Source organism: Trachurus japonicus, chromosome 19, assembly GCF_045865225.1.
Source record: "Trachurus japonicus isolate A0001 chromosome 19, Traja_1.0".
Classification (NCBI taxonomy): domain Eukaryota; kingdom Metazoa; phylum Chordata; class Actinopteri; order Carangiformes; family Carangidae; genus Trachurus; species Trachurus japonicus.
In genome coordinates, this window is record NC_140925.1 from 25236637 (window position 1) to 25260984 (window position 24348).

Genomic DNA, 24348 nt, shown 5'->3' on the forward strand with positions numbered 1-24348 from the left:
TTTACTACATGTAAGTTACACCAAATAGGTTTCACCAAATGCCCAAACTAATACAGATTATATGAATTCAATGTCAGTATGGATACATTTGCATGTACTTATGCAAGAAAATGATTTTGAGTCATTTCATCCCCAGGCTCCGAGAGAATGAAAAGAATATTCCCCTCATAGAAGCTCACCTGTGTAGTTTCACTTTACATAGCAATAGCCTTAATGTTTAAAGAGACGGTACCTGAGACTTTAAAGCTCCCAGACGTGTATGTGTGTGTGTGTGTGTGTGTGTCTCCCGTGTTGGACAAAAGGCTACATGTAATTTCTCAGGAATGCTATTCATGCCTCATAAGGAAGGAGTGTAGGTAAATCTGCTGCTGACAAGGAAGCTGCATCCAAAGTCTCCAGTCAATCTGTGATTCACTTCAGGGAAAGACAGTCATCAAACACGCAGTAGTCATTTTATATTTGTCTTAATGTCCGTCCCTCTGCTGCATTTACACCCCCCCTCTCCACATTATATTCAGAAAGCATTATGCTCTTTTTTTGCTTTGAAAACAGGGGGATGATGTATAAATTATAGGTTGCAGTCACTCGAGAGAAGCAGGAGAGACATATCAAAAACAAATCTACCTCATGTGTGATTCAAAAACCCAAATCCAAACATTTTAATATCCAAAAAGTAATACCCTGAATACCGCACGCTGGAAAAATAGTAAGAAAATCAAGTTATTTCAATGATATCTGTGTCAGTTTGTTGACATTTCCTCACCCAGCCTCCAGCGCTGTGTGTGTGCGTGCCTTTTTTGTGTGTATATCACCATATTCCAAAAGTCAAGATGCATGACGTGTACATGTTTCTTTTTTTCCTACAAAAGCTGCGCCTAATGGGTGAACGACCACAGTAACATGAGAGGTGAGTCTTCGACCTTCAGCATCACCTGCAGTTCCCACAGCGCACCACATCCGCTCTGCATCCACTCGGCGTCGAGAAAACACAGGTAACCTTGACATTTCAGTCGCACAAGCAAAACTGAACCAGCAGAGACTAGGCATCTAGTTTACCTTGTATAGTTAAAACCAGTGTAATGAGTAAGATTTTCATCAAAGAGGGCAGACAAATTGTTTGTGATTTTTATCAATACACAAGAGTGCCCTCTGTTGGTTATGATGTTGTACTACAGACTAATTAGAATTCAATAAGTGGAGGCTTTTCTTCTAAAAAGCTTAATTATCACTTACACACAGCAGGTCTGGTACAAAATAAAAGGAAAACGGAGAGGGTAATTTGAGTTGGTATTTGTTTAAACGTATTGATGCTGATGTTAATTAAAGTGAAATGTATACAGACCATTAGGGAAAAGGGGGAAAAGAGGTTTGGGTCGCATTGCGTGCAGGGTAAGAAATTTCTGCGGCGCACTCACCCTGGCATTTGCCGCCATTGGTCGGGTCCCCGTGGTAACCGGGCATGCAGGTCTGGCAGTGAGGGCCGGTGGTGAGGTTACGGCACTGCTCGCACACGCTGCCGTTCACACATGTGCTGTGGCCATTGCACTGGCACGCTGTGGGGAGAAGGAGAGAGGTTTACTGCAGGGTCAGGGTTAGTTGGACCGTTTAAAGGAATAGTTCACCAAAAAATGAAATTCAGTCATTATTGACTCACCCTCATGCTGATGAATACTCGGGAGTAGAATAAAAAACTACTCCAGAATATTCATCAGCATGAGAATGAATCAATAATGACTGAATTTCATTTTTTGGTGAACTATTCCTTTAACTTTCTGCTAAAAAAAAAACCACTGAGGAAAATGAATTAAACACAATAGGTGCTGTATTTCTAATGTGGATTACAGAGCAGGATAACACAAGGTGATGGAGTGAATTTCTGCCAACATCAGTCACAGTCTTCATCTGTCTGCCAGTCACATCAGCTCAGAGTGTTTTTTTTTTATATTTTGTGTCTAAGTCGCACAATCATTTTCATCATCCTCGCTGTAGCTTATAAACAGAAACGATTTGACACCAGCCCGACACAACTTCCACCTCAGGTTGTTGTTATTGCTTTCCAGGAAATCAACAGACCCATTAAAGCTGTCAGTAGCTTGTGTCTGCAACATCATATTGTAATTAATTATTACCTAATCAGACTGGCCTTTTTAAAATATATATTTTAATGGCTTCGACTTTTAATGACCATGCATCTATTTGTTCTTTTGGAGTTACAAATTGGACATCTAATGAAAAAAGTATAGAAGCATTCATTTTATGTAAGACTGAATCATGTGCTAGCTTTGAGTATGTTGCTTTCAGACATTGCTGGACTTAATGACTTAATGATCTTTGACGTTGGATACAACGCTCCATCTATACGACTGAAATTTACACACTGGCAGGGCATTAAATATAAACCTTTGTGTTGCGAGAACACACCCCTGCTTTGTTTACTGCTTTTTGCACCGTGAAAATTGTATTTTCTAAAAGAGCTATGCATCAACTTCACAGATCTCGAGATGGAAAATGCCCACTAGTAGTTTCTGAGAATGAAAAGAAAGAAACAACAAAGAGAAAAATAAATCAAATCAAAGACACTGAGCTTCAGGCCTAAAGACTGAAAATAAAAACATATCTGATATCCATTTTAATGTGATGTCGGGACTTACTGAATTACACAAATCTTACGAAATGAAAGGTTTTTACACATTATTGATGCCACTGAGCACTCCTCACATTCTCAGATTTTCACTAGCTGTGGGTCTATTATCATCTTACATGCCGTGGCTGCATAGGGCGTGATGAAAGTATTAAATGGCATACTGGCATATGGTTGCATAGTCAGCAGGGAGGGATCAGTTGCATTGGGACACTGTAACAGGAATCTATGACAACAACGTCTTTTTAAACTTAAGACGTTCAGTCAATGGGCAATAACAACTTATCGCACGGGTACACTTATGATGACACATGAGAGGTCATTTCAGGAAGTGGATCTCTTACCGGGGCAGTGGATGAAGGCCCACTCGTAGCCCTTGTCTTTGGGGCAGCTGCCGGGCTCCAGGCTCATGTCTTGGAGTTGGGACTGGCCCTGCTTGGTTGTTCTCTTCATGGGCCCCCGGTACGAGCCCTCTATGCACAGACCCTTCCCCGTGCTGCTGGGATCTCCGCACCAGCCGCACTCTGGTTGGTCCAGGCACTGGGAACAGGTCTGCAGGCCTGAACAGTTCTGGGCTGAAGGAGAGAGAAGACTTGTGTTAGATTTCTAACCAGCACGATTTGTGTTTTAACCTCAAATGATTCAAACTCCTTGGAGTCAAAATCTGCATTGGCCATTTTCTTTTCATTTCTGCGTTTATTTACAAGTCACCTTGAAACCAACAGCAGCAGACAATATTAAGAAGCAGCAACAGTTAAGAAAAAAAAACCTTCCAAGGCCTTATTTTGTAGGATTTCAGCCTTTTAAACACATAATTTCCTGTCTCTGCCTCTACAGGCCCTTCATATTAAGAGGCATGAACGCTCCTTGTACTGAAGCACAAACTGGTTATCCTATGAGCTGCCAGGGCCACAGATTTGACAGCAGATAAGAGCATAAGAAACAAGTGTTGAGCATTAAATACGTGATGGGGGGGGGGAGCCATAGAATGAGACAGAGAATTTGTCAGCAAACCTGGAGCCAGTGAAAAGTCTGCGTGGTCTGGGCAAAGTTCGATGAAAAGGCTTAAATGTTAAGTGCGTGGTGGCGCCTTGCTCTAAACTCCAACCCAAGCGGGAGCGAGGGAGCAACGGTGTTGTGTCAGCATGGGGATAAACTTTTCGGCCACTAAATTGCTTGACAAGTTTCAGTATTGCCACTTGGCTGCCAGACAGACACTTTAAGGGAGAAAATGTCACTACTATTTTAAGGAGACAAACAGTGAGTGCTTTTACCTCAGTTTATGTCAAAAAAGAAAAAAAAATCTCCAGCCATTCTGCTAATGGATGCGAAACCATGACAACGCAAGAGCAATCAGTACAAAGTAAGGCCATTTAAGTTTGTTTTGATGACAGGATGTAAGTGGTGCATTTCTTGGGAACATCCTATTGTGGGGGGAAAAAAGAAAGCCCTTCGCTGGATCAAGACTTTTTGTCTTGCCACAACACAAAAAAACATGTTGAAACACAAAAAACTGCCACAAAAACAAAAAACCCACATCTTCCGAATTGGATTTTGACAGGTGACACAAGTGTGAACACAAACGACTAAATCTGATGCTGTAACATGAATTGGTTGGTGATTATGAATGGGTCTTTGCAGCTGAATAAGTCTGTTTACATCCAACCGTTAGCAGTTTTTACCAAACGAGGAAATGTAACTTCCTATTCCAGGCACAGGTCACTGACAGCAGCAATGACAGGTCTGAAGAAGCTTCTGAGGCCATTTTAACATCTAAATGAGTTTAATGCAAAATCACTTCTTCCTGTGCCGTGTCCTGTCTTAATGCACCAACCGTCAGATCAACAAGTATCCCTGACTGGCAGGCTCATACACAAAGGATTTAATCTTCAAATGCAGCTTTAATGCTTTTACTCTATCTGAACTGCTTTTTGTTTCTTCAGTGTTAGTGTTTTGGCCATGAAGGGCCGGCCTTTGAAATACTGATGAAATCATAGTTGTGAAAGACCAAAGCACAACTGTTGAATATTTAGATGAAGGAGACTTGGTGTGATTACTTGCTGTATGTGCTAATGGCTTCATTTGCAATAAAAAAAAAACACACCATGAGAGCAACTAATCAATCATCAACAATGGGCTGCCCTGGTTTAACAGCTGTCTCTGGGCTAGGGCTGTAAACTTATGACAAGATTTCAAACTTGGTTAATCTAACAATTATTTTTCCTTAGTGTATCAATTCATCTTAATCAATTTTCTTTTCAATACAATGTCAGAAAATTGTGAAAATTGCTAATCTAAATTTCTAAAGCCTAGGGTGACATATTCAAATAGCTTTTTTTTTGCTATGTAAACAGTCCAAAAGCCAAAGATAACTTTACTCCTACGTTCTGTATAGAAAACTGTCACAGAGGGCACACAGGCCATAAAAGATTAAACCAAGGACCAAAGAAAATGCTCAGAGAAAAAGGGAAATTCGACTTGAACGTGTGCGTTTAAAATTCTGTCTGAAGTAAATGCAGGCTGGGCTGCATTGGCTGTTTGATCTGATCACATAGGGCTGCACAGAAGCTGAAGATGTCTTTTGGATTATTAATTACATGACAGATATAAATTATTAGATGAATCGTATTCCCTACTGTAAATCAACAAACTATTACCAAGGAGTTACCATAACATCTTACAAGGAACAACCTCAGATCTGCAGAATTAGGCCAGTAAGAGCAACAAATATATGACGGCCTGTTCTTTTCAAGGTGCCCCTGCAGGCGGTGATGCTACAGAGTATTTTATCCAATGTGGTTTTAAGTGCATTTATGCAGTGCACTCAGCCTAAAGCACATGACACTATGCACGGAAAATGAGGAGGGATGGACTGAAGAAGGTGAGATAATTCAAGACAGAAGTGGTGATTGAGACTTTAAAAGTGAGCGCGAAGGTGCAAAGTCACACGGAACAAACAGGTAAAAGAAGAAAGTACGGAGAGATTATGAAGAACGTCCTTCATGGAAAAGAAGGGACAAATTCTGCGAGACAAATATCCAGAGTACGGAAACACTTCTGTGTTGCCACACACAAAAAAGAATTGAAGTGTGCACCCTTGGGCTCCCTAAATTTTTTACTCACTAAACTGATCAGAGATGTTTTTACGATCTGACACAACTGCGGGTATAATTCACACATCACGCAGCAACGGCGGCGTCGACCTCAACAACTACACTGACCTTCAGACAAAGGAGCTCTCTGATCAACGTAACACGGCACACAGACAACGTTGTTAACGGTAACCCGTGTTCACTATGAGACATGATCATCAGTGGAAAAACAACAGGGCCGCTGTGTTTTATCCCTCTAGTCATTATGGCTGCATTCTTCTACATTATATGACACGTGTGAATATTTAATTGCAATTTCAACAGATTTTTTTTAACCTTCACTTCAGCTTTGCAATGAACTGCTAACGAAGCCGTCATCATTATGCATGTCGAGAAAATTACAGCTGTGGGTTTCTTCAACTAAACACAGCAGCGTGCTCCACTTTAATGAGACAGCCACAGGCAGCCAGACACCGGCAGTAGGAGGACATCTAAAGTCACAGCACGGCCGTAAACTGTGGCAGGTCACAGTTTACAAGATGGAGACTGAGCACCTGAGCTAATGTATATGATCAGCTATGTTGTGTTTTGACCACAAGTAACCTTTTGTGTAAACTAACCCATATTTCACATCACGTAAAAGCAATTCAATTTACTGCCAAGCCTCAACTCCTAGAGAAAGCTTCTCCATTTTTTTTTTATTTCTTTACTCTCTAGAAGCCAGAAAAGTTCAACCAACCTTCAATTGCAGAGGTAAAACTCAAAGACAGGAGGAATGTAACAGCTTCACATAGGAGAAATAGATTTTTTTTTTTATGATGCCTTGGAAGTGTCCTGGCTACCAGGTAGGGCTGGGCGATAAACCGAAAATGTATCGATATCGAAATTTACGACGATAACCGACGTCATTTTGCCCAGGTCGGTAAATTCGGTTTTAAAAAAAGAAGAAGAAAAAAAGAAACAAAATAAAAGTCGTTTTTGTCTTTTTTGGCTGTGTGTGTAGGTAGGCTGTGTGCATGTCCCTTTAAGAGCCGTACTCCGTGTTCAGCGTGTGTAGTCACGTGACTGCACCCATCCAGTCTGTAACAGGAGGGGACAGATAGTGATGGGCAACCGAGGCTTTGTTGAGGCTTCGACACCTTATTCGAGTAATGGTTCATTACTCGAGGCTTCACTGACACAGTCGCTCGAGTATGACATCTAGTGTTCAATAAAATGAAGTGCAATTGAGACGTGTCATTCGGTTCATTGATTGTTTGAGATTTGATTTGCCATGCACACTCCTGTTCAACAAACGTTACATGGTTATATGGTTTCAAGCTGACACAATAAAAATAAAAATATAAAATATACATGAAGTTTCTCATTTGGCATATGATTGTGATAGGCCTTCGGTATTGACTTAGCCTGATATAGCTATTAGGCTCTGCTATGAATTACATTCTCCTCTGAAACAAGTCTAAACAGTCTATGGCTTTATACGATGTGAAATGGTGTAGATGGCAAATGTGATCTCATTTCAAAATAGAAAAGAAATATGGGAAATTCGGCAAAGGATTCGATCTCACGCCTGTGGGGGGAAAGCCCGATGTAATCACGGTGCGCCACCGTCAGTTTCACGATGTGTCTTACGGGACGTATTAAATATTTCTGAAGCCCATACGGACGTTGACGCTTCAATCGTTACAAATATGCGTGTTACAACGCTTAAATAAATTATTTTTCCTCTGCTCCACATATCATGTTATAGAATTCCTGGTACTGAATGCTACACTTTCCAACCAAATCTCTGCCGCCTCAGTTTCTATGTGCTCCGAACCGAAGGCTCAGCTCAGCTCTCACAGAGAGCCGAGACAACCAAAACATTGACGGTGCTTCATGAATGACTGAACCACTCAACTGCTTCAAACGTCATCCAAGTGGTTCATACGTCACAAGTCACGTGACCAAACCACGCCTCGGCACAGTGGTTCGATACAATTTGCTTCATGAGCTACGGCGCATGTGTCGGAGCCTCGGTGTCAAAGGACCATCACTAGGGACAGAGCCGGTGACACCGGCAGCAGCGCGGCGAGCGCGCTCATCTGTACTGAGACTGTTGTTATTTTTTCACCTGAGTTAATGACACACACACACTAGAGCAATGAGAAAACACCTCGCTGAAATGTCGGATTAAAAACGTGCAGCGTCGGTCACCACCGTCACGTGATTTTGTCAACAGACCAGCGTGAAGGGAGTGACAAGAGATTAGACAGAAACGGACATGTGGCGTTAAATGTATGTGCTGAAATAACCACGCTGACGTTCTTTATTGATAAACAGATCAGCGCCGTCCAGCGGGTCGAGGCACTTGAAGAAGTTTACAAAGTGACGGTAGATTATTACTGTGCGTCTGCTCCGACCCCATTATGAAATATTGGCGGTGATAATTAAGAAACAGCGGCAGCCACAACTAAATGTAGCGAAAACGTTCAAAAGTTGAAGCCTGGGGCTGCTGAGGTAGTCATCTGGTTGAGGAGGAAGAGCAGCTTGTTCCAAAAAGAAATGTTGTAGCCTAATGTGTGCTGCAATAATGTGTGCTTATCAGTTGTTCAATAACTCTAAACAACTAAAAGTATTTTATTTGTATTTTCTTAACATATTTTCAGACAGTGTATAGTTTTAAAGTGGCACCTCTGTAAATACAGCAGTTATAGCAAAAAAAAAAATATATATATATATATATATAGAGTAGTTATCGTCCATTTATCGTTATCGAGGCAAACTGAACAATATATCGTGATATTGATTTTAGGCCATATCGCCCAGCCCTACTACCAGGTTGAAAACCACTTTTTAGAGAACCAGAGAACCCAATGTACACAAATATTTTAAAGCATTCTGAATCCAATATGAACTTTATAGTGTAGTATATTTCACATTTAAAGGGATAGTTTAACATTTTGGCAAATTGGCCCATTGCCATAATTGCTATAGTCATAGCAGTAGGTTTGTTACCTTTAATTGTAGGTGTAAGCTATTTTCAGTACGGCGGAGCGCAGCAGCTGGCTGCTCAGAGCTACGCTATGGAGGCTAAGGGAATTTCTTGGTTTCCCTCATTAAACTCATCAAATACAAAATCCCAAAACTCCACAGCGCTTTTGTAGACAAGTTGTGACCTGCACAACCACCACGCTATGAGATAATGACGGAACGATACGAAACGGAGCCGTTTTCGAGGTAAATTCATACAAAACCGCTGATGCGCGTTGCGTTCAGGGACAGTTTTTCAGCAAGCAGTCTCCGTATTTACCCTGTATTTACCTCGAAAACGGCTCCGTTTCGTATCGTTCCGTCATTATCTCATAGCGTGGTGGTTGTGCAGGTCACAATTTGTCTACAAAAGCGCTGTGGAGTTTTGGGATGTTGAATTTGATGAGTTTAATGAGGGAAACCAAGAAATTCCCTTAGCCTCCATAGCGTAGCTCTGAGCAGCCAGCTGCTGCGCTCCGCCGTACTGAAAATAGCTTACACCTACAATTAAAGGTAATGAACCTACTGCTATGACTATAGCGATTATGGCAATGGGCCAATTTGCCAAAATGTTGAACTATTCCTTTAAGTTGGTCATTAGATTTATTGTGTTTAAGCACTCGGTTAATTTCTGGTATTCATTTAAAGAAAGCTTTGGTTTATTCAGTTAATCATGTATAGACTAAATTGGCATGATGCGAGATAAACATTCATCCTACATACTGCTACTGACTGCAGAACTGCACTGTGGGTAATTAATTATACAGCACAAAAGCCACCGTCAATGAGTTGCTCTGCCACAGCATCTAATGGGCTCAAGTGAACAGTCGAGTCTATTCAAACATTTATATTTACATCACTGTATCTTCCAGCTTTTCCATTATGTTCTGCTCTCGGTCGGAGCGTTTGTGGCCGCCTCTGAAACCGTGCCTTGATGCATGACTGTTTTTTAAACGCCTTAAAGCCAGCTAATGGTAAAGAGTCCAGCTGCATCCCAGCCAGTGGGGAAATCTAACAGTTGGGTCAACTATATGCGAGAGTAATTGGCCATTACAAACCAAAAGCAGCTTCCAAAGCCAATCACAGGAAACTAATACCATTTTCTCTCCGACACAAACACCTTCCACTATAAGCTGTTTTTCTCCCTTAACCTTCCTTCTCTCCGTGATGAATATTGACTGCTTACAGAAGCCAATTTGAGAAAGCTTAGTGCCCGGCTACCTTAATGTCAGACTATAGACTTCAAAGAAGCCTCATCTAGATTAAGCTCGGTAAAAGACACTTACCCACACAATCTCCAGTCTGCCACTCCAAACACTGGCCATAGGGAAAAGAGATGACATAGGCAGTGGAGTCCACGCAGCGCTGTGCACTGCCGCACCACATACACTCCATAGCCTGGCTGGTGCAGTTAGCACAGTTAGTGTGCAGGGAGCAGGGCTTCTTACAGGACGGACGGCTGCTCTGGTTGGGGTTTCCTGCACAGGAGCAGAGATAGAAAAGAAGGATCATTTTTGTATGGCATTAAAATCCAAACAGATGAGGTAACATTCATGTATTAAAGGGATAGTTCAACATTTTGGCAAATTGGCATAATCCCTATAGTCATAGCAGTAGGTTCGTTACCTTTAATTGTCGGTGCAAGCTATTTTTAGAAAGGTGGTGCAGAGCCGCGAGCTGCTCAGAGCTACAGTACACCACAGAGGCTCATGGGATTTCTTGGTTTCCCTCATCAAACTCATCAAATACACAATCCAACAACTCCACAACTCTCTGGTGGACAAGTTGTGACCTGCACAATAATGGAACGTTATGAAACAGAGTTGTTTTCGAGGCAAATGCAGAGACCACATTTCGCACATTCTGTGACATAAACTGTAAACCGTCTTGTATGTAACAACATCTATTGAACGTCTGTCCGTCCTGGGTGAGGGATCCCTCCTCTGTTGCTCACCCTGAGGTTTCTCCGATTTCTCCCTGTTAAAAGGGTTTTCTATGGAGTTTTTCCTCAGTCGATGTGAGGGTCTAAGGACAGAGGATGTTGTTACGATACCATGTAAAGCCCTTTGAGACAAACTGTTTGTAAGATCGGGCTATACAAATAAAATTGCCTTGCCTTGCCTTGTCTCGTAACGTTCTGTTATTATCTCATAGCGTGGTGAATGTGCAGGTCACAACTTGTCCACCAGAGCGTTTTGGAGTTGTTGGATTGTGTATTTGATGAGTTTGATGAGGGAAACCAAGAAATCCCATTAGCCTCCGTAGCGTAGCTCTGAGCAGCCCAGGCTCTGCTCCGCGGCCGTTCTAAAAATAGCTTGCACCGACAATTAAAGGTAACAAACCTACTGCTATGACTATAGGGATTATGGCAATTGGCCTATTTGCCAAAATGTTGAACTATCCCTTTAAGTTTATGCTGGTGTATTCTCACCAGTGGCTTTTTCGCAGATGAGGCCATGGGCGGTGGCGGTGCATGGGTTGGCTCTCAGGCCTGACACCTGCGGCTCCTCCAGGTAGGCGCAGAAACCAGAGTCGTTGGGCTCGCCTGGCAGCCAGCGCAGGCTGCTGTTGGTGAACGGGCTCATGTCCTCCCAGCCCCAGTATGACACGTTGATCTTCCTCAGACCAACCCAGGGAGACAGCCGCTGTGGAGACACGGCAAAGGGCTAAACATACCGTACAAAAAAAAACAAAAAACAGTAGGTATTCAAAAGGGAGAAAAATACTCAATTGTGCCTCCCTCTCTGCTCCATCATGCTGTTTAAGTAATGAATAGTTACTGGATTTATACCTCGGAACCAAGGATGCCATTAAAAGTCTACTGAGAATAATTTCACAGATATGATTACTTATTTGCCTTCAGGTTTCAACTTTTAATGTAATGGGAAAATGATGGGAAAAGGCGTGTCAAGGTTCTGTTTGGAGCAAACAATCTGGTTTCATCCCAGCAGACTGACAACAAATGAAATCCTTAGGAACAGCAGCAGGCATGACCAAACGAAAATCATCAGTCGACTCAATAATTTTCCTTCGCTACATGGAGACAATGAGGCTGTGGCGAGATGAGAGAGTGAATGTTTGGCAAAAAAAAGTGCATTTCATTATTTCCATTAAAGATGAAGAGGATTGTATTATGATGCTGTTGGGAGTTTTTAGTTGTTTTTCTCTATGAGCAAATTACAATTTGTGGGTTATATTTTATAAACTGTTCTCAATTATGGTGCTGGACGTCTGGACATCTGCTGATGAAGCCTGGGTCTAAAAAAAAAAAAATGGAGACTAGAAGCTCTTGAGCTGATGCCACAAACTGATACACACATCTCAAACTTGCACCACAGATTTCCATTAATGGGCCGATATGCTGAATGTGTACTTTTTAAGTGTGGATTAGAAAACTTCAGATGCAGACGCCAATTTTGACATTATACTCTAAAGGCAAAACCACAATCAGCAGCAAGTGTTTTTGATACTTTTAAGTGCTTATGATTGTTTGTAGACGCGTTAAGTCATTTGGCCGTGGTTTGTTATATAAAGCAGACGACTACAAACGCAGTGTTACTGTGGGTAAAAACTAATTCCAAGCAAAACAAAAGCAAGGCGAGGTGCGGTGCGGTAATCACAGTCTGATTCATCAGGTGCTGAATCTCAAAAACAAGAACGCATTTAAGTTGTAATTGCGTCACAGTCAAAAACAAAACACGTCGTTTGTGGCACCGCCGGTCGACAACAAGTTGATGAAAAACAGTTGAAAGGGGGAAAAAAATTACATGAGGGAGGCAATCAGACAAAACAGAGCACTACACGAGAACAAAACTGATCAGGGGAAAATCACCTTGAAATTCATAAGTCTGATTTACCGACCGGTAGATAATCACTCCGTTTTCTGCTGCCAGCCACACAACAAGACACAATCATAAGTTGTGAGGATGAACCTGATCCCGGCAGCTCCGTCTCAATCATTCACTTATTTGTTTATGTTTACCTTGTCTTGTTGCTGGAGCTTCTGCAGCTCCTCCAGCACAAAGTCCACTTGTTTGGAGGTGGTGAGCGAGGCGATGTTTCCGTTCAGGTTCTTGCAGTAGTGTTGGGCGTTGTCGTAACTCTCGCGGCTGGAGTTGATCCTCAGGCAGGCCTCCCCCACCTGGCTCCAACCCTCACTGCACTGTTGGGCTGGAGGGAAAGACAGAGTGACGACAAGATGACGACACTGGGCCCAGATCAGTTAGACGTTATTGAAAACACGCACACACGCAAAAAAAAAAGACAACATGAGAGAAAAAATTAAATCAGATTGCACACCACAGGGGATGAAAGATTTAGTGGATACTCTATGTGTGTGTGTGTGTGTGTGTGTGTGTGTGGATGTCAGAGATTAAGCAGGAGTGTAATCTGCTCTTACTTGCCTTAGAGAGACGAAGTGACGAGATTTTCGGGGGCAGACTTACTATGTGTCATGAAATGTTGTTTGCTCATTTGGATGCATGCATTGTATGTGTGAGAATCGTGCACCGACTCCCTCTCAGGCATCAGGAAAACACACACACACACACAGATATGATTTGCAGCTCCCACTGCTGCATCAAGCCCTTAGGCGACAAGGCTTCATGAACTGCAAATTATGGATAAAGTGACAGCACCATTTCTTTGGATTGAGCCAGAGTCAACATTTGAGAAGAGGGAGGGGGCGGGGGGTGGTGGAGAGGATGAGAGGTAAACTAAATATACTGCCAGACTTGATAAACAACATCGGGATGACATCTTGAAAGCACATCCCTGCAAATACAAGATGCTATGTGTAAATAAGATGTACTGTAGCCTCATAAAAAGCCTCATAGTTGGTTGAGTTAAGCAAAAATCAATGAATATTTGTTTAAATATTCCCCTCAGGTCCGAACGTCAGCGGCGTCAGAAAAAATAATTTAAACCTAGGTGACTGTTTTGTGTTAAGAAGTGCTCACTCTCAATCAATTTCTAGCGTTCAAACTAAAAACCTCTGTGTGTGTGTGTGCGCGCGAGACCTGAATCCAAAGCCTTCTGATAAAAGGGTGTGTGCCGTTCGTGTGTTTAGAAAAACTGGGCTTCAGGCTCCGGTGTCTTTCTGTCTCACCAGGCAAAGCGTGGCACTCTGGCTGATTCTGGTCCCACTGACAGTTGGGATTCAGCGAGCAGCTCTTGCAGTTGGCGAGCTTGCTGCACACCTGCTCGTTCCGCACTGGACACTCAGTGAAGTTCTTCACGTTCTACGGCAGGAGAGGAGAGGACAAGAAGTGTTCATTATTCTGTCAATGTAAATAGTGAGGAAAAAGGGTCACCTTTGTCCTGCTGCAGGAGGAGTGTGGGACATTGCTATCGCTAATAACAATATCACATTTTGATTTTGATTTCCTCAGCTCCCAAAATATTGTGAAAATGTAGCTGTTTGTGTGTCTTTCTAAGCGAAAGCATTTCAAGGAGCTGAGCAAAAGAGCAGAAGTGCTCTGCCGCCCCCTGTTGGCTCACTCACAGATGTGCAGTTGCTGGAGGCGGAGATGCACTTCTTGTCATCACACCACTGGCACCCGTTGGTGTTGGCTGTACAGCTGGCACAGTCTGAGAACCGGTAGCAGCGCTCGTCCACCGTCACTGAAAAGAGACACAACAGAGAGCGAGACTGAGTGTTTTAGTTTGTGTTAGGTCCAAAGACTTTTTTGTCTTTTCTCAAAAACAAGAAAAGGTGGCTTGGATGTGATTCTCACCGGGTTTAGGGGGGCAGAATGGGGCAGGAGCGAGGCTGCCGTTAGCCATGCTGGGCTCCCAGGGGAAACAGCGGCCTCTACTCCAGACGCAGCGGACCCCCGGCCCAGCCGCCATGCAGCCCTCCTCTGCCAAGAAGGCCTGGCAGCTCGGGGGTCGGTAAACAAGAACATCGTTGAGCAGCACGCCGGAGAAACCCCCAAACACATACATGGACCTGGTGAGGAGCAGACACCAGAGCAAAAGGTGAATAAGGAGGTTTAATAAAAAGATCATGTTGACAGCTGTACAGTATTGTGATACATCGTAGAGTTTAGCTTATGAAAACGCTTCATAAAGTACTGCATTACATTTCCAGTGCAATGAATATTTTATTCCAGTACATGGATATGTAATCAAAGAATGCACACTTACTTTTTTTTGTGCAATGTTTTCCTTTTACATCGTCATTACAAGATAATCATAAAACTGAATTTAAAAGAATAGTTCACCCAAAAATCAAATTGCACTCATTATCTACTCACCCCCATGTTGACTAAGGGCTGGGAGAAGTTTCAGAGTCCTCCGTGGCTTCTCTGAGTTACAGGGGGTCTCGGCGTAGCAGTGCATGTTCATATAACGGTTGCAAATGGATACCAACTGTCTTCGTAACAAAAAGACACACCAAAAAACATCCAAATACCTCCATGCTGCTCGTATGTAATGTCCGTCTTGTATTGAAGCCCCGAAATGCAAAATTGTCCCGAAAAAAATTAAATAAGTCTATATCTCGCGAGATTTGGACGGACCAGGAAGAGGAGCTTCGAGAAGCTTCCGTTACAAACAAGCTTGAAATATAGACTCATTTAATTTAAGCATTTTGGGGCTTCAATACAAGACGGACATTACATACGAGCAGTATGGAGGTATTTGGATGTTTTTTTGGTGTGTCTTTTTGTTACGAAGACAGTTGGTATCCATTTGCAACCGTTATATTGACATGCACTGCTACGCCGAGACCCCCTGTAACTCAGAGAAGCCACGGAGGACTCTGAAACTTCTCCCAGCCCTTAGTCCACATGAGGGGGAGTAGATAATGAGTGGGTTAGATTAAATTTCAATTTTGAGTGAACTATCCCTTTAACAGAGGATTTCTCTGTATGCGACACCTGTCCAGAGTGTTTTGAGAAGAGACTCACCCATTGCTGACCACAGCGGAGTGACCAAAGCGGTTAACGTCCCTGTGCAGGTCTGGTTTAGGCAGGAGCCTCCACTCATCACAGGCTGAGGAGAGCAGCAGAACAAACATGTCACACAGTGTTTGGTTTGTGTGTGTGCCGGCTTGTTCTGATTACTACAACCCTTCAAACTTCAATCAAATGCTGTTTAAACTATTTTAAAAAGCAGTTAGCATATCATTAGTACGAAATCACTTCATCAATACTTAAATCTTACTAGACGACACTTGAAAATGAACTAATTAAAAGGCTTCATGTATAACATACAAGTTTGTCCATTTTAAGTTGGATATCAGCACACTCAAATCAGATGGCATGATGTCAAGAATCATATGAGTCCTACCGATGTCATAAGAGAGGAAGTCAGCAGAGAAACACTTGGCCCCGTTGCTGAGCGATGTGTCGTTGTGTGTGTTGCCTCCGAAGAAGAGCAGGGTGCCGCTGAGGAGCGCAGCTGAGTGCAGGTAGCGTGGAAAGCTGCTCTCTCTCAGGATGAACCTGAAAACATGTGTGTGATGATGAAGTGTGTCAGGGACCATCCAACAAGAACAACATGAATGAATAAAGCGACAGAGTATGTGTTGGTTTACCATGTGCGGGTGTTGACGTCGTAGCGGTAGAGGTCGTCGACCAGGCCGTATTTGTTGGCTGGCAGAGCCTTGTATCCCCCGTGGACGTACACGCTGCCGCTGGAGCTGTCGTACGTGCTGCTGTGGCCGTAACCGCCCTGGGGAATCGCACCTTTGGTCTCAGGCACCAACCATATGTTGGATCCTGACAAGAACACATGAATGTGGAGTTTTTAGTACATTATAGTCTTTTTAAAAAGAATCACTTGATGGAAGCATTTTCATCTCTCTGGGACAGCTAGACTCTCCATGCATAAAATCTTAATGGTAACAGATTGGCAGGAATGGGAAGCACTGTTTCATTGTGTGCACTAAATGATTTCTTGGTTACATCTCATTGACTCACAGAAAAATAGGCCACAGTGCTTCTCAGCTTCTAATATCTTGTGAGAGTTGTTCTTTCTTTCTGCTGTTGCTGTTGTTCTGGCAGGTTTTCAATAAAAAACTGGAAGCACTTGAAATTGAGCTCAGTGTTACATCAACATATAATACAAAGAAATGCTTGTGTTAGCCCTTGTTTGGAGACTTGCACTGAATATTACTGCAAACTGGAGACACTGGCAATGTCTTTTGGTACTTTAAAACCCCTAAGAGGCAGCACTGCTCCTCAAAAATGTGCTATGCGTGAAATTATTTCTATGTAGAAACATTCAGAATTTAAGTCGGATCCTCTTCAGAACTGAAATTAATTATTTTTTTCATCTATCTCACTCCTACTTCTTTTTGTGATGAAAGTTGAGTTTAATTTCCAAATGGACACTTATTCCAACAATGTAACAAATGTCAAATGGGAGAGAAATCTGAGCTGACAGAGTGAAATAAAGAGTCTTGCATTTTAAATGTGCTACAACTGCTTTGACTCACTCAGGTTGTACTCCTGAACGTTGCTTATGTAGCTGTATATAGGGGAGTAGCCAAAGATGAGCAGCATGATGGCCTCGCCGCTCTCCAGCAGGACGCAGTGGGCCGAGTGGCCTTCCACGGCGTAGATCTGCGCCTGGGCCGGGGGGCCGACCACGGGGTTCCTGCGCTGCCACGTCCGGCTGGGGATGTTGAACACCCACAGCTCGTCTGTCACGTTCCCCCAGCCGGCCTCCAGCTTCCCACCGAACATGTAGATGTCGTCCTGACAAGAGGAGGACAGACTGATGTCAGTGCCTTTGCAACCATGTCAAGCACAGCGCTCTGTTTATAGACAGAGCTGCAACCACTGTACAGCTTAGTCATCTTAAAGAGGAAGTATACCGGACTTCTAATATTAGAACTGGCCTTCTTTCTAAAAATAAAAGCAGTTTAGTCATGAGGGTTTGAAAATGTCCCTTTGGTCATTTAGATAACAAGTTAAAGGGATAGTTCAACATTTTGGCAAATTGTCCCATGGCCATAATCCCTTTAGTCATAGCAGTAGGTTTGTTACCTTTAATTGTTGGTGCAAGCTATTTTTAAAACGGCAGAGCAGAGCCGTGAGCTGTTCAGAGCTACGCTACGGAGGCTCATGGGATTTCTTGGTTTCTCTCATCAAACTCACACAATCCAACAACTCCACAACGCTCTGGTGGACAAGTTGTGACCTGCACATTCACCATGCTATGAGATAATAATGGAACGTTATGAGACGGAGTTGCTTAAAGGTAACAAAGCCACTCCTAAAACTATAGGGATTATGGCCAATTTGCCAAAATGTTGAACTATCCCTTTAAAATAAGCTATTTCAAGTTGAAAACTTCTGCAAGAGTCAAATTGTATAGCTTTTTGGTAGCCTGTGGCTGGTTCTGATCAAGGTTTCTGTCTTTAAAAGGAAGTTGTTCCACACCGCTATAGCCTTGTTCACTTGCTCCTGGTGGGAACTGGTGGGTCTCTGTAAACACTATTACAAAGAGAAGGTCTAGCTCTATTTCAACACTGCCTTGAGATAACTTCTGTTATGAATTGGTGCTACACAAATAAAATTGTGTTAACTTGACACATCTAATTCTCCTTTCCTTATACCAACAGCTGTAGGACTCTAAATTCCCTCTGTCTTCCTGAGAGTTTGAGGAGTGGTATCCGTGGATGTGTGTTTACCTGGTGGGTGGCCAGTGAGTGGCCGTATCTTGGCACGGGCCCGCTGTTGGTGGGGACTGTGTTCCAGGTGCCGCTCTCCAGGTTGTAGCTGCAGAGCAACAGATCATTACACACTCGAATGCATATGAAAATGTGCACAGACCACAGAGGACGTTACGTTTGCACCTCTGTGACTTTAAACGTATTTGTACTGTATGATCAGCTGATTAAATCAGGTCGTGCGCAAGATAGAGGTTTCCTCCATGCCAAAGGTAGCAATTTAGTCTAGAGGTCACACAAAAAGTCCCTTTGATAAGCTTGAGGTTTTGCACACTGATTAACACAGATAAGTGCATGTCTGCAGGCATTCACAAAAATAAAAAGGAAAAAAAAAGTGGCACCTACTCAGGTCATCACACACCGGTGATTCACACAAGATGCTTTTTCCGAGCACAGGGGTAATAGCACCTGGTGATGAGCAAACACTGAGCAGATGGAGAGAGCTTGAAGGACACGAGTGGGGACAGACGTCAGGCCTGCGTCCTACCTGCAGCAAGCTCAACTACATGCTATGTTCTCAGTCCGACTAAGTGAATGTCGAACATGTATCTGCGCTTGCACTGCACCCAACACAGAGGGAAACAGTTAGCACAAAGTGGGTTGAGGTTTTCTGAGGGGACTTACGTAACAGATACATTGATAAGCCAACAGCACTTCCTCCTGATTCAATCACTGCTTTGACATATACAGAATGTGAGAAGTGAAAATAAGGACAGGGTCAGCGTTTCATCTGGTGCTTTTGTTAGTGTAAAGAAAGGTCAATAAAGACCATGTACATGCAAACAGGAATAAAGCTGTGTTTGTCTGAAGGGAGAGCGCCGGTGTTTGTTGATCTGACTGAACAAACTGAAACACAGCGTAATAATAAGACGATGCCGTTGCCATGCTGCTTACTTGAGAATCATCTGGAAGGAGCTGTAGTTGAAGGTGTAACCGCCCACCACCCACATGACCTTTTCCTGCACCACGGCCTTATGGGACGCCCTGGCGAGTGACGTGCCGAAGGGCTTGACGCTCGGTAGGACCCAGAAGGATTCGGTTGAAGGAACGGTGAGAGAGCAGTCGGGACCTATGAGAAGAAGAGAGGAGTGACAGCTGAAGACACTGTTGGAAATAAACAATGTCACCTCATGATTACAGGTGCACTTCTCCCAAAATAAAGATGCTGTTTCTCCTCATAGCTGCACTATTTTAGGATAAAAGACATTGTTGTTATATGTGTTTTCAATCCCTTTCAGGATTGTAAAGTATCAGCAGCATCTGATGCATATTCTCATGCCTCATCAGTGGAACAATGAGGGGCAGACATGCCACTCTTGGACCGAAACAAAAGCATGGCCGCTCCTTAAGCAAACACGACAGGCAGGGAGCTGTGAATATGTTAAACTGACCGAGTGAAGGCCGCGCTGAAAAAGCGCATGTCTCCGCTAATGATTCTGTCAAGTTTCATCACGCTAAAGCATTTGCTTCCCCCTCCAGCTGGAGGCGCACAATAATAACGCACTGTCACGGGGTCTTATCGACGCGTTGCCGAGCGGCATTATGACACAGCAGAGCAACACAGCTGCTCGCGCTCGTCTGCTGAAACATTCTTCACTGCGTCCTGCTGCACAATCGCTGCGTTGCTCGTGGGAGGAACGATTTGTGATTGAACACAACGAATGATTCAATCAGTCTGTGATTTGACTGTGGGAAATGCAGAGAAGGTGAACTGTTATCCGAGGGATACTCCTCTTCATTCATAGTATTAACTTGAATCATTTTGTCTGTATTTTCTACTGTTTCTCTGACTCTCAATCTTAGGAGTTTCCATTCTTTAATAACCAGTTTTAACCAGTTATAACTCCAAACAGCTGAAACCTGAGCCATAATAGATTTAATAAGGTATATCATATTATTTATCTACCATTTATCTTTTGTTTATAGTATCTGAGTGGACACCAGCCCACTTTTCTGCTCTAATACTACGAATTCCTCAACTTCCAGGCAATAAAAGACTAATTTTATCTTATCTGATTCATTCCATTAATTATTTCAAGTTGAATTATCTGATATAAAGCTGGATTCAGAAGAAATTGGATGCTATCAAACCTCGACCACATTTGCCTTTGGGTTCCGGAGTTAGATAACATCTGGTCGTGCTCTGTAATACCATTTATGGGCTTAAATCTTGCTAATGGCTACATGCTGGCCTGCTACACTCTGAATTTTTATTTGGTGGATAATTTCATCACTAAGAATTATATCTCCGACGCTCTTCTGTACATGTGCAGTCATTCTAAATGATCCTGACGTTTCTAGCCAACTGTTGCATTAGGACAAAAAGCCGACTCTTACCTTGCCAGCTGTCGTTGCAGACACACAGCTTCTCCCCGGTCAGGTCGCAGTAGCCGTGGTCGGGGCTGCCGCAGTTGTTCCTGCAGTAAGGGATGTCGCATGCCTCGCCTTTCCAGTACTTGTCACATTCACAGTACACTCTGCTGGCGACAGAGTTCCCGGGAGTGCACTTCCCATGGCCAGAGCAGTTATTGGGACAAGAGTTGATCCTGGACAAAGAGACATTTTCACTCAATTGCCGTTTGCATTATTTAGGCCACATGAGCCTTTATTTGGGAACTGGGGGAGCTTAATGAGTATCTTCTAGGGGTTGGCAGATTTGAGAAGCATAAAAAGGGATAAAAAAGATTTGGCACAGAAAAATAACTACTGAGGAGGTCACTGATTGTTGCTGTAGGTAAGAGTGCTGCAGAAAACCTCTCCTGCTTGTCTTTTTGTTACTGACACAAATACAATGTAAGGTTATATTTTACATCCAGTTTAAGTTCAAAAGTAGCATCTTGATACTCACGAGTAAAATATTTCAAATCCTGTCAGGTTGTAGGCAGCATCACTGAAAAAGTGTAGTAGTGCGTAGCCTGAAGTCGTCTCCACCTCAGGAACCGTCTCATTCCCTCGTATCTCTGGCACGATGAGGCCACTGCACGGAAAAAAGTGTCATTGCCATCAGGAATCACAACTTAGATTTATATTGATGAACTGCATCATAAAACATGAACACATTGAACAGATGGGCTCGGACAACATCCACTCACCTGAAAACAGCGACCAGTGGAGCATATATTGAGTCTCCATCGTAGACGTACATATGATCCCAACTACATTCTGTGGCAAAGTGGTTAAATCTTAACCGAAGAACTGCATTTGGACTGTAGGAGAAGGGACAAAAGAAATGGTTTAGGTTTTAACATTTGACCAAGACATACACCTATAAAGCTACTCACAGTCTTTAGATCCCTGCAGGCTGAACCTGAACTGTGGTTTTTAATAGAGAGAGGTACTAATGGAGTGATTTTGTTTCACTGTCATTGTCTCCTGGTGTTCCACTCTTGCTCTAACTGCACAAAAACCTAACAAATTACCTTATTTATATTCACCAAGTGTCATTAATAGCTTTGTGCGTGGCCACAGGCAACTTTTATTTGCCATTGAATTGACAATTAAATGCATCAATAGGTCCTGGGATTCTTCCTCTATCTTTCAGATTGCTCATTAAAATCCCAACTCATCAGAAAAAACATTCTGCGACCTCAAAATGTCAGAGAGATTTTTTTACATGACATTGTGTGAGTAACAAAAGTACAACATCTATATTGGCATACAGTAACTGAACCTATGCCGATTATTTGAACTTATTATACCCTTACTAGTGATAGTAATTCAGATTTTCACCAATGCTAATAAGAGTGAGGAGTAACAAAGAGGTTGTAGGTTAACTTTACAATGCCTTCAACTCCAAAAACAAACACTAACTTGACTATGTTAAAATAGCACTGGGGAAAAGGTGTGAGGGTGGAAAGATGTGGTGTGGTTTCATCCATGTTCCACCACCTCAATGGAACTTGATTCAGCTCTTTATGACATATTGTTATGTTATGACATGGGATGTCTGGGCTCCTGGACCCTTAACGATGATGTGTCACTTCTCTCTCATTATCTGGGAGTTAGCCCTGAAGGCTTATATAAAGATGATTTCTGGCTCTTTTGGGGTTTTATTAGTTTCATGTAAAAAAAAAAAAAAGCTGTCTGCAGAAATCCCCTTACAGTGGACCATTTTACAGGGATTGTCAATTATATACACTCCATGGAAAAGATTACCTAAGCCTTTGTCTACAGAAAGACAAGGGAGGAAAATACTGAAGGAAAAAGGAGTGTTACTCACAGGAAACGGATACTGACAAAGTTTTTCTCTCCCTCTTTCTCCTTCTCTCTTAAATTGGGCATTAATGCTGAAATCCTGCATAATGAACTGACCCAGTCGCTCTGTCTCTCTCTGAAGTTTGTTGATACCCAGCAAGAGCTCATGTTCTATCCTCCATGAAATGTTGATAAAAGTAAAAGTTTAAAAAATGAAATGCTGATCAGCTTAATTTAATGGCATCAATGTCTTCACGCTGTATAATTAAAATTGGTCCTGCGTGCTCAGTTTCAGTAAAACATTACCCAAAAGTACTTACTAGCCCTCAATGAGCCAGGTGCACTTTGTCTTGTACTTGTAGTTGATTGGACCATCAGTGAGGTATCCTGAGGGCTCCATTAACCTGAAAAAATGAAATAAAAAAAGTCATTGACACATGTCCTGAGATGAGTTCAAGTTAAATAAATGAGATCTGCATTAAAACAACAACAAAAAAAACAATCCTGTGCCTGTCCATTCGTACATTGGTATGTGTACTATCTAAGATTTATAATTCATCATAAAAATAACTCAGTTTTATCTCCTCTGAGTGTTTAACCAGCTTATCTATCGCACCGTAAAGTGTGGGCAGACTGCTTTCAACACAAGGTCAGCTGGTGGATGAAATTTGTTTGCCGTTAGGAAGGAAGCATTCCAAGATAAAACCATAAACCCGGAAAACATCCATGACCACGGTAATTACCCTATTTGTTGCATTGCTTTCTAGTTGCAGAGACACAGTGAATCCTTTCTGGTGGAGCAGACGTCCTACATAACAGACTGTGAAGTGGTAAAAGCTGTAGATCAAACTAAACTGCAGATTCCCAGACTGAAAAGTACCATTTAATTCCTGGATTTAAACCTTTTTCAGATTCTTAAACGAGAGCCTATAGGTTTTGGAAGAAAGAAAAAAAACTGATGAAAACTTTTACTTTAATAGCAGAATAAAGACTGAGCTCTTGTCCTGCTGCAAAATCACCAGTGACTCAGGTGTCCAACTATAGTGTCACTTGCTGCATTCAATTACCAGAATCTAAGATAAGAGGGGAGAAAAGCTGGCAGCCAGCCCAGGGTCAGCACGAGCCAACCAAAAGATTCAATCAGCTGTCTCTTGAAAAGGCTCATCTGCCTCCTCCTCTCTGCCGCCGTGCCCCCACTCTCACACCGGAAACAATTTCCAGCAGAGCATTCTTCCACACAAAAGGCCGCGGCGGTATGTGTAACAAAGACAGATGACTTTTAAATAGAGATTCATCACCGCCTCATAATCACAAGAAAACTTCTGAGTTGTACGCATCCCACCCACAGGACTGTGCTGTGATCTGCCTCAGAATCAATTGAAAATGACGAGGAGACAGATTATCTCAAACCCGTTTTGTCGACACAGCGATGCATTTTCTGGTTTTTGCGACAGCTTGTGCTTTGATTAAAAACTCATTTGAGTGTCAGAGTTGAGGCAAATAATCTATGAATCCACACGACAGACGATGACGTTCGGAAATTACTTTTTTTTATGACACCACAGAACGACAGAAGTTTTTTATTATTATCATCATTTTGAGTTTGAAAGCGTTCACAAACACATTCTGAGCTCTAATGGGTGGTCTGAGCAACACAGGAACTGAGTGGTAGTTCCCTTTAATGTCCTAAAAAGTCATTCTGGATGAATTACATGACATAATATTAC

At 42.6% G+C, this 24348-nt stretch overlaps 1 protein-coding gene across 1 annotated transcript in view; it reads right to left on the bottom strand.

Annotated features, from left to right (window-relative positions):
* atrnl1b (attractin-like 1b) overlaps positions 1-24348 on the bottom strand; it is a 65922-nt gene that overhangs the window by 38163 nt on the left and 3411 nt on the right. Inside the window, exons 2-19 of the mRNA XM_085762377.1 lie at positions 22942-23025; positions 21520-21633; positions 21276-21404; positions 20765-20973; positions 19322-19496; positions 18389-18476; positions 17189-17450; positions 16286-16469; positions 16039-16193; positions 15657-15741; positions 14481-14695; positions 14249-14367; positions 13853-13985; positions 12728-12915; positions 11177-11390; positions 10032-10223; positions 2986-3216; positions 1416-1553 (exon numbers count right to left, since the gene is read on the bottom strand). Of these exons, the coding sequence (XP_085618503.1) occupies positions 1416-1553; positions 2986-3216; positions 10032-10223; positions 11177-11390; positions 12728-12915; positions 13853-13985; positions 14249-14367; positions 14481-14695; positions 15657-15741; positions 16039-16193; positions 16286-16469; positions 17189-17450; positions 18389-18476; positions 19322-19496; positions 20765-20973; positions 21276-21404; positions 21520-21633; positions 22942-23025 (2915 nt within the window). The remainder of the gene's footprint in view (positions 1-1415; positions 1554-2985; positions 3217-10031; positions 10224-11176; positions 11391-12727; positions 12916-13852; positions 13986-14248; positions 14368-14480; positions 14696-15656; positions 15742-16038; positions 16194-16285; positions 16470-17188; positions 17451-18388; positions 18477-19321; positions 19497-20764; positions 20974-21275; positions 21405-21519; positions 21634-22941; positions 23026-24348) is intronic.